This window comes from Geospiza fortis, unplaced genomic scaffold, assembly GCF_000277835.1.
Source record: "Geospiza fortis unplaced genomic scaffold, GeoFor_1.0 scaffold590, whole genome shotgun sequence".
NCBI lineage: Eukaryota > Metazoa > Chordata > Aves > Passeriformes > Thraupidae > Geospiza > Geospiza fortis.
This window is the reverse complement of record NW_005054402.1, coordinates 250,491-261,997: the sequence shown is the minus strand read 5'-3', so window position 1 is coordinate 261,997 and position 11,507 is coordinate 250,491. Positions and strand designations below refer to the sequence as shown.

At 46.9% G+C, this 11,507-nt stretch overlaps 1 protein-coding gene across 1 annotated transcript in view; it reads right to left on the bottom strand.

The window, feature by feature from the left end:
* The window catches only part of ABTB2 (ankyrin repeat and BTB domain containing 2), a 110,691-nt gene that overhangs the window by 32,854 nt on the left and 66,330 nt on the right, over window positions 1-11,507 (bottom strand). The window contains exons 2-3 of the mRNA XM_005426103.2: window positions 6,493-6,639; window positions 3,702-3,912 (exon numbers count right to left, since the gene is read on the bottom strand). Of these exons, the coding sequence (XP_005426160.1) occupies window positions 3,702-3,912; window positions 6,493-6,639 (358 nt within the window). The remainder of the gene's footprint in view (window positions 1-3,701; window positions 3,913-6,492; window positions 6,640-11,507) is intronic.

Below are 11,507 nucleotides of genomic sequence, written 5' to 3'. Positions count from 1 at the left end.
CTGCGAGAGCATCACTGCCTTGAAACACCATTAAAAATAAAACAAAAGCTTTATATCCCACTTGGGGAAAAGCGAAAAAGGAGAAAGGAACTTCGTTTACCTGTGAATGGCTCTTCTCAAGTCACAGTATCCCAAACAATCCCAGCAAACATGCTCTGGGACATGAGCTCACACTGCAAGAGTGCTCCCAAGCTCAGTCCGCCTGACATAAGAAATGGGAGAAATCCCAGAGCAGGAACAGAGTGAAGAAAGCAGAAATGCCACGTGCCTGGTCCAAAACCACATAGTTTGACCCCTAACACAACACAGACTAGGATCTCAGAGAAAATAAAAGTATCTTATTGCCCAGCAGAGGCCTTTTTTGCAGCAGCAGCAGCACAGGCAGAACTCTGCTGACAAGGAAAAGCTCAGAGCCTCCGGGCACTCAGGTGTATCCTCACTGAGCTAGTGCTCACCTCAGGGTCTAATTCCCTTGCCAAAATATTGCACAAGTGGCACTGTGTTTGCAAAACGCTTCCTCAGGTGTCCTGTTCGACCCCAAACAGCAGATGGTTTACTGTCTGTGCAGCAAACGAGGTCATTCTGGGGTTCTAAGTGGGCCATGGCTTGGTTGCACAGCGAGCAGCTGCATTCACTTTGGAAATGCTTCATGTTTTGCCTGAGATATCTGAGTGCTTTCTAATTCTGCCTCCTCTCCTCCTCCTGTTTCAACACCTTCACCTGAAGGTGCCAGAAGCAAATATCCCCAACCCACAAACTCTGCAAAGTTTCAGCCTATTGGGTATCCCAAAGCATCCACATACTCCAGAGAGCTGTATAGGTGACTCTCATCCACCCCACTGCTGCAGCCCTCTCCAGCTTCCTCACCTCAGGTCTTTTGCCAAGGTGTTTAGCATGGATAAAAACCCACCTGTGTGGGCTGAAACTGGCTCTGTTCACCAGGGTGCCTCAAATCTACAAGTGTGTCTGTTTTCATACCCTCTGCAGTTTGCTGCAGGGTAAGTGCAGAAGCTCAGCTAGGCTTTTAAAAGCCCTTCACTGCACGTGACAGCCTCCATTAGGCATGGTTTCAGAACTGAATCCTTGGCTGCCTTCAAGCTGAAGTGAAGACCTTCCAGACCCTACAAGGTTATGATTTTCACAGCATTCTGGATAGCAGTGTGACACACAGAAAGCCAAACTGCTTTCTGTGTGATTGCAACAGCAGATTGTCAGGTCTGTGGATGAACTACTGCAGCTCCCTCCACTGAATCAGTGTGTCTCATGGATCTTCCCCACAACCAGGTCTTACCAAGCCTGCAGTTCCAACAGCTACCCCTCTCTTTGCTGAATTTCAGATCAATAGATGCACAGATTTAGGCAGGAGTGTGGGGACTGAAGCACAAGCAAAGACAGAACAGGTCAGCGTTACTGTCCCTGCTCGTGACCGGGATTTTTCCAGCAGAAAGCGAGCTGGGGCTGCAGAGCACGGAACACGTGTGTTCCACAAAGTGTATTCCAGAAAGTGAGCACACACACACAAAAGAGCAGTGCCCAGTTTGCAGCTGATTTAGCACAGCTCAGGGAAGAATAAAAGAACTGGGCTGCACAGCCTTGCCAAGTCACATTAGGTGAATCAGTGCCCTCATCTTTCATGCCAGGAGTCCGGCGCCTCGCACGCAGCCTCGGCTGCTTCTCTCCTCCTCATCCAGGAGAGAGCAAAGCACCTCCTCTGCAAAGTGCTGCCAGCAGGATTCATCCCCTGCCTGTGCTAGACATGTGCCCAGAGCTCAGGACAGCAAGACACAAACACATCCTGCAGCAAACTGAACGCAGGGTTGGATGGGCAGTATTAATTTCATTTCCAGCTTCCATAAATTTTTCAAAGCCAGTCCTTTAAGTGCTCAGGTTGTTTTCTTTTTTTTTTCCTTCATGTCAGTTTTTGCTCCATTTTAATATATCCTCTTTAATTTCCTTTACAGCTAAGTACTGGTCAGAAAAAATGGCAGAAATTTCCCTTACCCCAGCTGCTGTAGGATCTAGTGCGGATTTCAAAACAGAACAGAGCTGCAGCCTCCAGAAAAACTCCGGTGAACCATGTGAAGAGCATTGTTTGGGAGCAATTGGAGAGATAACTGCTCTCCTGATTTAACTCATTTATTATCCCAGTGTACAAAACAAGTAGCTACAGTAACATCATTACACCAAGAGCACTGAAAAGAATACAAAACAGAAAGCCTAATCTACATTTCTGATACGAGCTGTTCAGCAGCCTCAGCTGTATCACTGTGGGAACCAGTGGCACAACTTTGCACAATCTGGCCTCATGAAAACTTTTTTTTGCACAGTGTGCAAAATAAACGGCCTAGCACTATGTAGGGGTAACCTAGATTAAGGTTAGTGAGCACAAAAAACTGAGCCACCAGCAGGCTGAGGTGTGCAGCCATGCTTCTCTCTCCTCCTATTTTATTCAACTTAATTCCTCCTGATTCTTCATATCTGTACATCTCTTCCCTCTCTTTGTAGATTTCTGCTCTTTTTGAAAAGATTTCAGGGGAGGATCAAACAGAAAGGCAACCTTTTTTTACTTCTGTAATTAATTATTTGTGGGTTACTAGGATTTCATACAGATTTCAGAAGCTGGGCTGAGTACAGTAAAGCCCAAGGTGGGAAGAAGAAACTATGTTATTTACAAAACTGCAGAGATGTTCTCCTTTCCCTGCTCACCTGTCCAAGAAGCATTTTGCTTTTTTGTTTTATGAGTATGGCCTCAGCACATCAATACACTGGGAAACTTCCCAACCACAGGCTGCTTTTGGGAAGGGCCAGGATAGAGCCTTCCCTCAGCCTGATGTCCAGAAGGCCAAAAAGACATCCAAAAAGCAAGCTAGAATAAATAATGAATAACCAGAAAACAGAACTTCCCATTTAAGATTTCTGAAATGAACAGAAACTTGGATGTGCACTTGGAAGTGGGGAAACAAGTCTGGAGTGGCCTGGGTCTCCCTGCAGAATGCAACTGGGGAGCAGGAACCGCCTGACCTGTCCAGGAACTCAGCTCTGAGGGCTCCTCAGCTCTCCTGTGCCACCAGCCTGTCAGGCAGCCTGCCAAGGGGCTGGGCAGGAAGGAAACCAGGGAGGCTTCCAAGAGCAAAAACATCCCGCTGGAAAATTTCTGACTGCTCTAATAATGGCCCTACTTTGAGAGTTGGTCACAGAGCTGGCAGAAGGCAGGGAGACCCACTGCCTTCCCTGGCTAGCTCCTGGCTTCCTGTAGAAATTTCTTTCTACTCCAGACACACAGCACCAACTGAAGTAACCCTCAAGTAGGATGTTCATAAATCCCCTAAACTCTCTCCGCAGCAAACGCCATGGCTTTTCCCCAGAACTATGACAATTGTTAATTGGCACCATTCAGGAGGTAACATTTTCTTTGGGAAGGCCTTTCCTGCTTTAGGCAACCACATGTACTTTTGGCAAGGTCTCCAGACAAGCCCTGTTGGCAGCACACATCCTTGTGCCTCGCTCGGAAAGACCGCACGAAAAACCAGCTCAATTTCCAGCTCCGATTCCAAGGCTTCGCAAACTTGGCAGGGCTGACAAGGCCTGGCTGCAGGAATAAGTGATGCCTCCTAGGCAGCATCCCACAAACCTGCCCTGGAAATCCAACAGAAGGAGCCCTTTCAGCCTGCTCCATGCCCACACCCAGCTCACCGACCTACCGCTCATTGCTCAGTGTCATCCTCGGAGGGTCCAGGTTGGGATTCTCCATGGACTCCATCTGGGGACAGCGTAGGAAGTAGTAGAGGGTGTGGAGGGCATCAGGGGACCAGGAGATGGGCTGCTGCTGCCGGGTTTGCCGCACAGGGCTCATGCCGGGCCGGATGGTGTTCAAGCACTGCATGTGGTGCATGGCTCGCGAGACCAAATCGCCTGCGCGCACACAGGGAGAAAACACAAAATCATCTCTTTATTAGGCACCCACAACGATTTTAATCATGCTTCTCGAACAAATCAAAGTTCTCACAGCTCAGAGGAATGTTTGCTGTGTGCACAGAACCTCCTCCACGAAGGCAGAGGGTGTCCTGTCCTTCAGGCTGCCACTCGGCAACACTTTCTTTCAAATACCAAGTTATCAGTTAGAAAACATGAAGTGCAACACCTCTCAGTTACCACACATTCTTTTACAGTGAGTTGGCTGGTTTACTGCTGGTGTTCTCCTCTTTCCCCCCACAAATACCAAATTTTGCCAGCCTAAAAAACTACTGATGTCTTTGTAAAATGTTCTCTGCCCAATCTGGCAGTGACAGTCTCACAAGGCAAAGGCAGTAGCACCAATACTTCACTCTCCTTTTTTTAGGAGGTTGCTCCCATTTCTTGCAACTGGGTCATGCTGTTCTTCCCTCCTGCCCAGGCACTTGAGACAAATTAGTGACATTATGTTCAAGACAGAAACCCCTTCTTTGAGGGGTCTGGTGCTCCCATTCTCACTCCAGCTGCAGGTTTCTCCAGAAGAGCCAAGACCTGACTCTCTTATTAAAAAGCCAATCTTTATCATGCGGGCTGTCTCAAGCTGTGCCAGAAATCTGTCCCTGAGCATTATAAGAAGCTCAATCCAGGAGGTCTCTGGGCTTCTCATTCCTCTTGGCTTTTGAACTCAAGCCAAGCTGCCTCTGTGTCGGAGCACGGTAGACCTGAGGAGGCCTCGACTAAGGTGACCTGGATCACACAGTTGCACTCAGAATTTTAGGACTGCAGATTTTTAAAAAGTTCTCAGAGCAATGACCCCAAAGCAGGTCTTTTTGCAATAAGCTTGCTTTAGGCACAACCCTGTTTAATCTCCTTGTGTTGTGATGCATTACAAACTCCAAAAAGCTTTAAAAGCTTCATCTTTGAGTAGTGTGACTACCAACCAGTGAGCTGAATTATTACTATACTTAGCTAGGATCTGTTTTTTCCTTGGGAGAATCTCTGCTGCTTTATGCTTCACAGTCCCCTCAAACTCTCACAGGAAACATTGCTCTATTGTGTCCAAAAGTTACAATACTGGGAAAGGATGGAACCGAAATAGTCGCCCCATCACAAAGCTGGCTCCTGGGAAAGCAACCTGAGTTTAGTGGTGCCACATATGCATTAGCAACACCTCCCTCTGAAATTCTTGGGAAGTTATTATTTGTTCATTTATATCTAAAAGCAATAACTAAATTTGTTAGTCAGAAGCCCTGGGGTTCTACTGTTACACAGGAGAAAGCCCCACAAAGCTACTGTATGTCTAAACATGACATTTTTAGTGGTTCAGACCAACGGGGTATTAAAAATCTCAGCTTGTAGTCTAAAGCCCTGCTACTCCTTTGTTGTACAGCACATTCAGCTTTAAGGACCCACTTCAGAATAATAAAAAAATCCTTCTAACAACTCTGCCTTTCCACTTCAGTAGCTCCAGGATCCGCACGTTTTACGAGAGCATCACGGATCCTCCAGCGCTGGTGCTAACACAGAAGCCTGCACAGTTTATAGCAGAAATGCATCTGGAATTCAAATTTTCAGCTCAGAATAACGTTCCTTCTCCTTTGCACACTCATTCTATTTTTCTGGCAATAGGCAGCAACGTTTAAAAAAAAAAAGTTAAAAAAAGGCAACTGTATCAGGAGAGCCATTCACTGGATGTACTGACCAAGTTGGCCAGGCAGGGATGGGGGAAGAGGGAGAGAGGAAGCTGTATTCAATCCCAGGCCCTTGCTACAAATGTTCTCTTGTGTTCCAGGATAAATAGAGGTGTGTTGAAGGAATTTGAAAACCTCAAACTAAGGCAGGTTGCAAAATAAATGGTGAAACACACAAACTCCTTACTGGCCCTGGCATTCATTAGCATTCAGATGGTGCAGGATACGAAAGTGATGCCAGCAGAAACGTTGCAAGGGGGAAAGTAGACCAGGAAAACACAAATCATTTTTGTTTACTTTAAAGGGGCTTTGTGAGTACTCTAGGCATGGAACATTTCATTCGGTCAGCTTTAAAAAAAAAGGGGGGTTGGACAAGTTTTTGTTACCAGAGTGCTCTCAGATTTTCTTTTTCCTTCACTTTTTGTTTTTTAAGTAACCAAAAAGCTTTTCCTTGAATATCCCAGACATTTCCACAGCAGAAACACTAACCAAGAGAACCCTCTTTGCTGTCTTTGGGAGGTTTGCTGTGCTTCACAAATGCACAGGACAGCCTCCAGGGGCATCTAAGAAAGAGCATTCAACTTCAGCTAGCAGTAACATCTCTACCAAAAAAAAAAAAAGCACATCTCACACCTCTCCAGGTGAATGAGACATTAAGCAGACTAATGAAACCAGCTGATTTTCATAAACAGCACCACCAGACGATTACATCTCACCCAACATTAAATGCTGCTCACGCTGCCAACAGTGGCAGCGCTCCTGCTGCCCCTCAGCAGTGGAGGAGGGATGGGCTCTCGTGCCCTGCTGGAACAACCCCGTGGTGGATTAGAGGATTCCATCCCAGACTTACTCAGTTCCGAGATGCTCCCAACGCAGGTGGCCAGCAGGGACTGCTCCAGGGTCCGCAACTCCAGCTGCGCATAGGCGTCGGCCCGGCCATCGCTGCACACCGAGCCGTCGTGGTAGGGGCTGAAGTAGGCAGGGAGGGACAGCACACCTGGGACAGAGCACACAGCACACCTCTTACAAATCAGCCCACACTTTGTGTGGAAAAGCAAATCCCTCCAGGAGGGATACAGAACTCGCACCTTTCTGCAGGAATTTTTGAACGGTTCAAAGGAAATCAAACAGCACTGTGAACACTGCTGGGATGGCTGAAACAGGCTCCAGGGAGTAAGGCTGGGTGTTCCTACAGCCTTTAAGAGCTGGAAACAAATTGCAGTCGAGATAAAACTACATGAAAAGCTTTGGTTAAGTCTCTACTCTTGTTTATACAACAACAGGGCCGCGCACACACGGCTCGCTGCTGAACAGCTGTATGCAGATCCCCAGATAGAAAGGTCTGATCTGGAGAGATGTGGAATATAGCCTGGAGTCCACCTCATCCCTGCAACCCTGCAAACAAAACCAGGGGCTGTGCCAGCCCTTTGAACCTGCCATGCAGTTTCAGGTGCTCAGACTGTGGTTTCTGCATGTGCACACCTCTGGATGTGCCCAGCAGTTCTGAGGCTGCCTGAATTTTCATCTCTGTAAATGACCCCTGTGTGAGAGAGAGAGAGATTAGGAAGGTAATTACACTGCACACACGTGTTTACCACACACATCTCCTCTCCATCAAATGCACAGGACCTGATTGCTCTGTGTGGCACAGAGAAAGGGGGAATGTGAACTCTGAAGAGGATTTGGGGCAGGGAGCAGGGTGTGTGTCAGAGGCTGGGCTGGGAGAGTGACCTGCCCTGTCCAGTGGCACCCTGGCGTAGATCTGGTGCCACTGCATCCACAGGGCAGGTGGACTCCAAAAAGACACCTGCAGTCACTCAGCCATTGTTCCTGTGCCTTCCCTACTGCCCCATTTTTAATTACAGATCCATCGCACAATTCCAGCAGCACCTCCTGGCCCAAATTTTCCCTGATTCCAGACAAGGGCACTCAGAGCAGCCACGACTGCCTGTGCTCTTAGCCTGCAGCATCCTGTATTTCTGCTTTTTAACTCTGATCCCCAGCAACAGAGTTCAGCTCGGACCCACATTTCCTTCCACCCTCACCTCCCGACCCTGGCTCAGGCTGGGAAGTGGAGATCCTTTACTCCCGTGGCAGTGACCTCCTGTCACATAGGTGCTGGGTATTGTTGCCCAACAAAACCCTGCAACTCATTGTGCAAGACCTTTTGTTTCTTTGTCTTGATGTTTTCTTTTGAGATTTTATGCTGGATTGATCTCTCCTACCCTTTTCACATCCTCTTTGCATCCTGCTTTGTGGCAAAGCCAAGGGCTGTATCAAAAACTTCCTGGACATGATGAGAATAAGGGAATGATTTATCCTGTTGTGCTTCTTCACTGTACATCACTGTTGGTTAATGGAGAATGCTCTGCCAATGCCCTCTTAACCTGAATAATTAGGAAGTTGAGGCTTTAAGAGCTACCAGAAGCCATGCATGCAAACTAGGAGAGCTTTGCTTTAAATACACTATACAGAGCCTAAGCCACTTCCTTTTCCATGCCAAAGCTATGAAAGGATGTTTGAGAGACATATGGATTGAATTTATGGCAGAGGGAGAATGAAAACAGCCTGATTTGTCAAAACTTTCAAATAGAGGCACATAATTCTACAGAGGCGAAAACAGAAACTGGCAGCTCCACTGCTGAGCTCGGCAGAGGGAAAGGAGTGGGGCACATTTTCTCTGCCAGCCCCTTTCAGTTGGTTCTGTTTTCTAACAAGGAATTAAAAATAAAGATTTGCAGAATGCTTTGGCTCGCAAAAGGCAACAACATTTTCTCAGTTTTCCAGTTCACAGTTTGTCAGGTGATGCTTGGAAACAGGGAGGATTTATTTACCTTTGGAAAAATGAGTCCTCCAAGATAGCTGTGGACAACATTTATGCTGTCACCTGCCTTGGCACAGCCGAGGAACATCCTTTAGGCACCACAGAGGAATAAGGAACTCACCAAGACTTTGACCATGTGCCAAAGCCCAGTGATGCCACCGGGGATTTTCCCTGGGATCGGAGAGGGGGATGAATGACACACAGATTCCCAAGGCTCCCCACATCTGGCAGGTCTCCACAGGTACAAGCAGGCCTGGGAATGAGGACACACCTCCCAACACTGATTTTGGGACAGTGGGAAGCAAAACAGAAATGTACCACACAACTATTTTATCTTGCAGCACCCTAATCTGCGTTTCCTCTCTGATCCACTCCCAGTAACTCTGTAGAGCTGGAAAAGCATCATTGTTGCGCCTCAGATCAGAAATTCAGGCACAAGGACATCTGCAGTCAAGCTTTGCCCAGAGATGTTTTAAGTAGGAACAGGACTTAATCTTTAATACCAGTTTAAAACCCCCTTTTTTGATAACAGGCAAGTGCCTTGTGCTGATTATTTGTATCCCAAACTATGGTTCTTGCTCTCCTGCTTCCCAAATCATGGAATTTGCAGTCAACAGGTGTTAAAATGGCATAAACCATGGGCAGTTTCTGTCTGGCATTCACATTCCTGCATTTTCATATTAGTGGCAACACTGGTTTTAATAATGACTAGCAAGATAAGCAAAACTGCAACAGAAGTAGATCAATCCATGTCAGAACACTCTCAGTTTGATATTCACCTTTATTTCCTGGTTTTCCAAACTGTGTTTTTTCCACAAAACAATGCAGAACAATACATAATTACTGCACAGGAATGAACCACTTGGGCAGTATTTTTAATTAAGATTTTAAGTACAGGATCCAGGCCCTGGCGGAGCTAAGGAGAGACTAAATTCAAGTGTGGCATAGCTCAAACCTCAGGGGCAGCAAGAGCTCACAAGTCACCTCTGGAATGGCCTGATTCTCAATTAAAGCATGGCTGGCTAACAATTTTTCCCTGATCTTTCCATAGCTTTTGAAACAGCAGCTGGAAATAAAGCCATATTTATTCTGCCTCAGTTAAATATGAAACCTGTTCACGAGCACTTGCTGCCAACGCTCTTAAAAGGCAGTCACGACTGGGTGAATTCCAGTTAAGCAGTTCCTTAAACTCAAATTATTCTGCTTGCCTAAAGAGTTTGAAATCGTTGTCCGTAATCTGATGCTATTTAATAGCAACTGAAAATGTTTCCAGCCTGAGCAAGATCCAGGGAAAAGTCTGTTCACACTCCTGGACATCTTTCTGCTTTAAGAGGCACAGCAGCTCTGTGGAGAGCTTTGGCTCTAACGTGATGGCTCCCCCGAGCAGGGCTGGGCAAAGCTCTTGTGTGGTTTCCAGCACGTGCTGGAACACCTCTGCTTTGGAGACAGGCTGGGAGAGCTGGGAATGTTCAATCTGGAGAAGGAAAGGGTCCAGGGAGAACCTAGGGGCTCCAAGAGAGCTGGAGAGGGGCTTTGGACAAGGGCATGGAGTGACAGCATAAAGGGGAATGGCTTTAAACTGAAGGAGGGTGGGTTTAGATGGGATGTTGGGAAGGAATTTTTTACTATAAGGGTGGGAAGGCCCTGGCACAGTTTCCCAGAGAAGCTGTGGCTGCCCCATGCCTGGGAGTGTTCAAAGCCAGGTTTGACAGGATTTGGAGCAACCTGGTCGGTCCATGGCAAGGTGTTCCTGCCCATGGCAAGGGGGTTTGGAACTAAATTATCTCTAGAAGTGCCTTCCAGGCCAAACCACTAACTGATTCTATGACTCCCCAGGCTGGGCAGTCAATCCAGTTCCTCAAGCAGGACAATTCCTGTAAGGAACCCCAGGTCCCTCTCTGAATGTCCTCATAATGCAGAGGCTGGCATCAAATTCTGTTCTTTTGCTCTCAAGATACAGACAAATGCAGACCTTTCCCTGAATTTTGCTCTGAGATTGGAATGTTTGACTTTTCAACTATCCACGGCCCCCTCACACCTCAAACCATTTGCACGCCACAGTTGTGCTAAGGGACTTGTCATCATTTTTACCTCGTTGTAATGGTTTTCTCTGGGCTTTATCCAGTCTGGACCCTTGATGTTGGCAGACAGCTTCCTAGAGATTAACTCATCAGCCATTTGATGGCTTTCAAACACTTCTATGATGTCTAGAGGTTAAGATGGGGCCACTCACAAGTGGCAAAGGGCCAAGGAGTCTTGGCTGGAAAGCACTTGAATTCTGCTGTCTGGGATTCCTCATGGAAATTGCCCAGGGTACTGATTTCCTTATTTCAGAAATGCACTGGCTCTGCTCATGACAGATTAGGCAAAGAATCAGGAATATAATTAGGACAGGGATATACACCATAAACTACTGACACGGAAAAACTGCTTTTTTTAAAAATAAACCTAGCAAAATGCATGGGACAATACAATGTGCTATTTATACCTAAACACTTCCATAAAACAAATCAGAACAGCAGGAAAAAAGCACCTATTTGGCCAAACCAGCCAGAAAGCCCTTGCAAAATTCAAAATCATCTCTATACATTATAAATTGCTGCTAAAATCCCCATGTGTGAAACAAGGAGTGCTGTGAATATGCTTGAAAAATGCATTAGGAAACCAAGCAGGAATCCCTACAGCAGCATGCTTTTGCAATGTTTGGCTTGGGATAAATTCTGCAAGAAACATTCTGGGGGGTGGGAATGATGGCTGATCCCTGTGAACTGAAATTCTGGAAGGCACAAGTTTTGAAGGCGGACGGTGACAACCTGACTGCGCTGGAGTTGCCAAATCCCACCAATTCCAAGGGAGCCGGGGGAAAGCTCAGCCAAGTGCAAGTGCAGTTCCCACATTGGAACGTGGCCATGACATCGGGACGGCTGTCACCTTGCACAAAGTCCTGCCATTCCTCATGGCCAGGAGCATTCAAGGCTCTCCTTGTTCTCCCTTCCCCGTTCTCCCCTACCACACAATGCCCTGCAGTTCCCTCTTGCCAA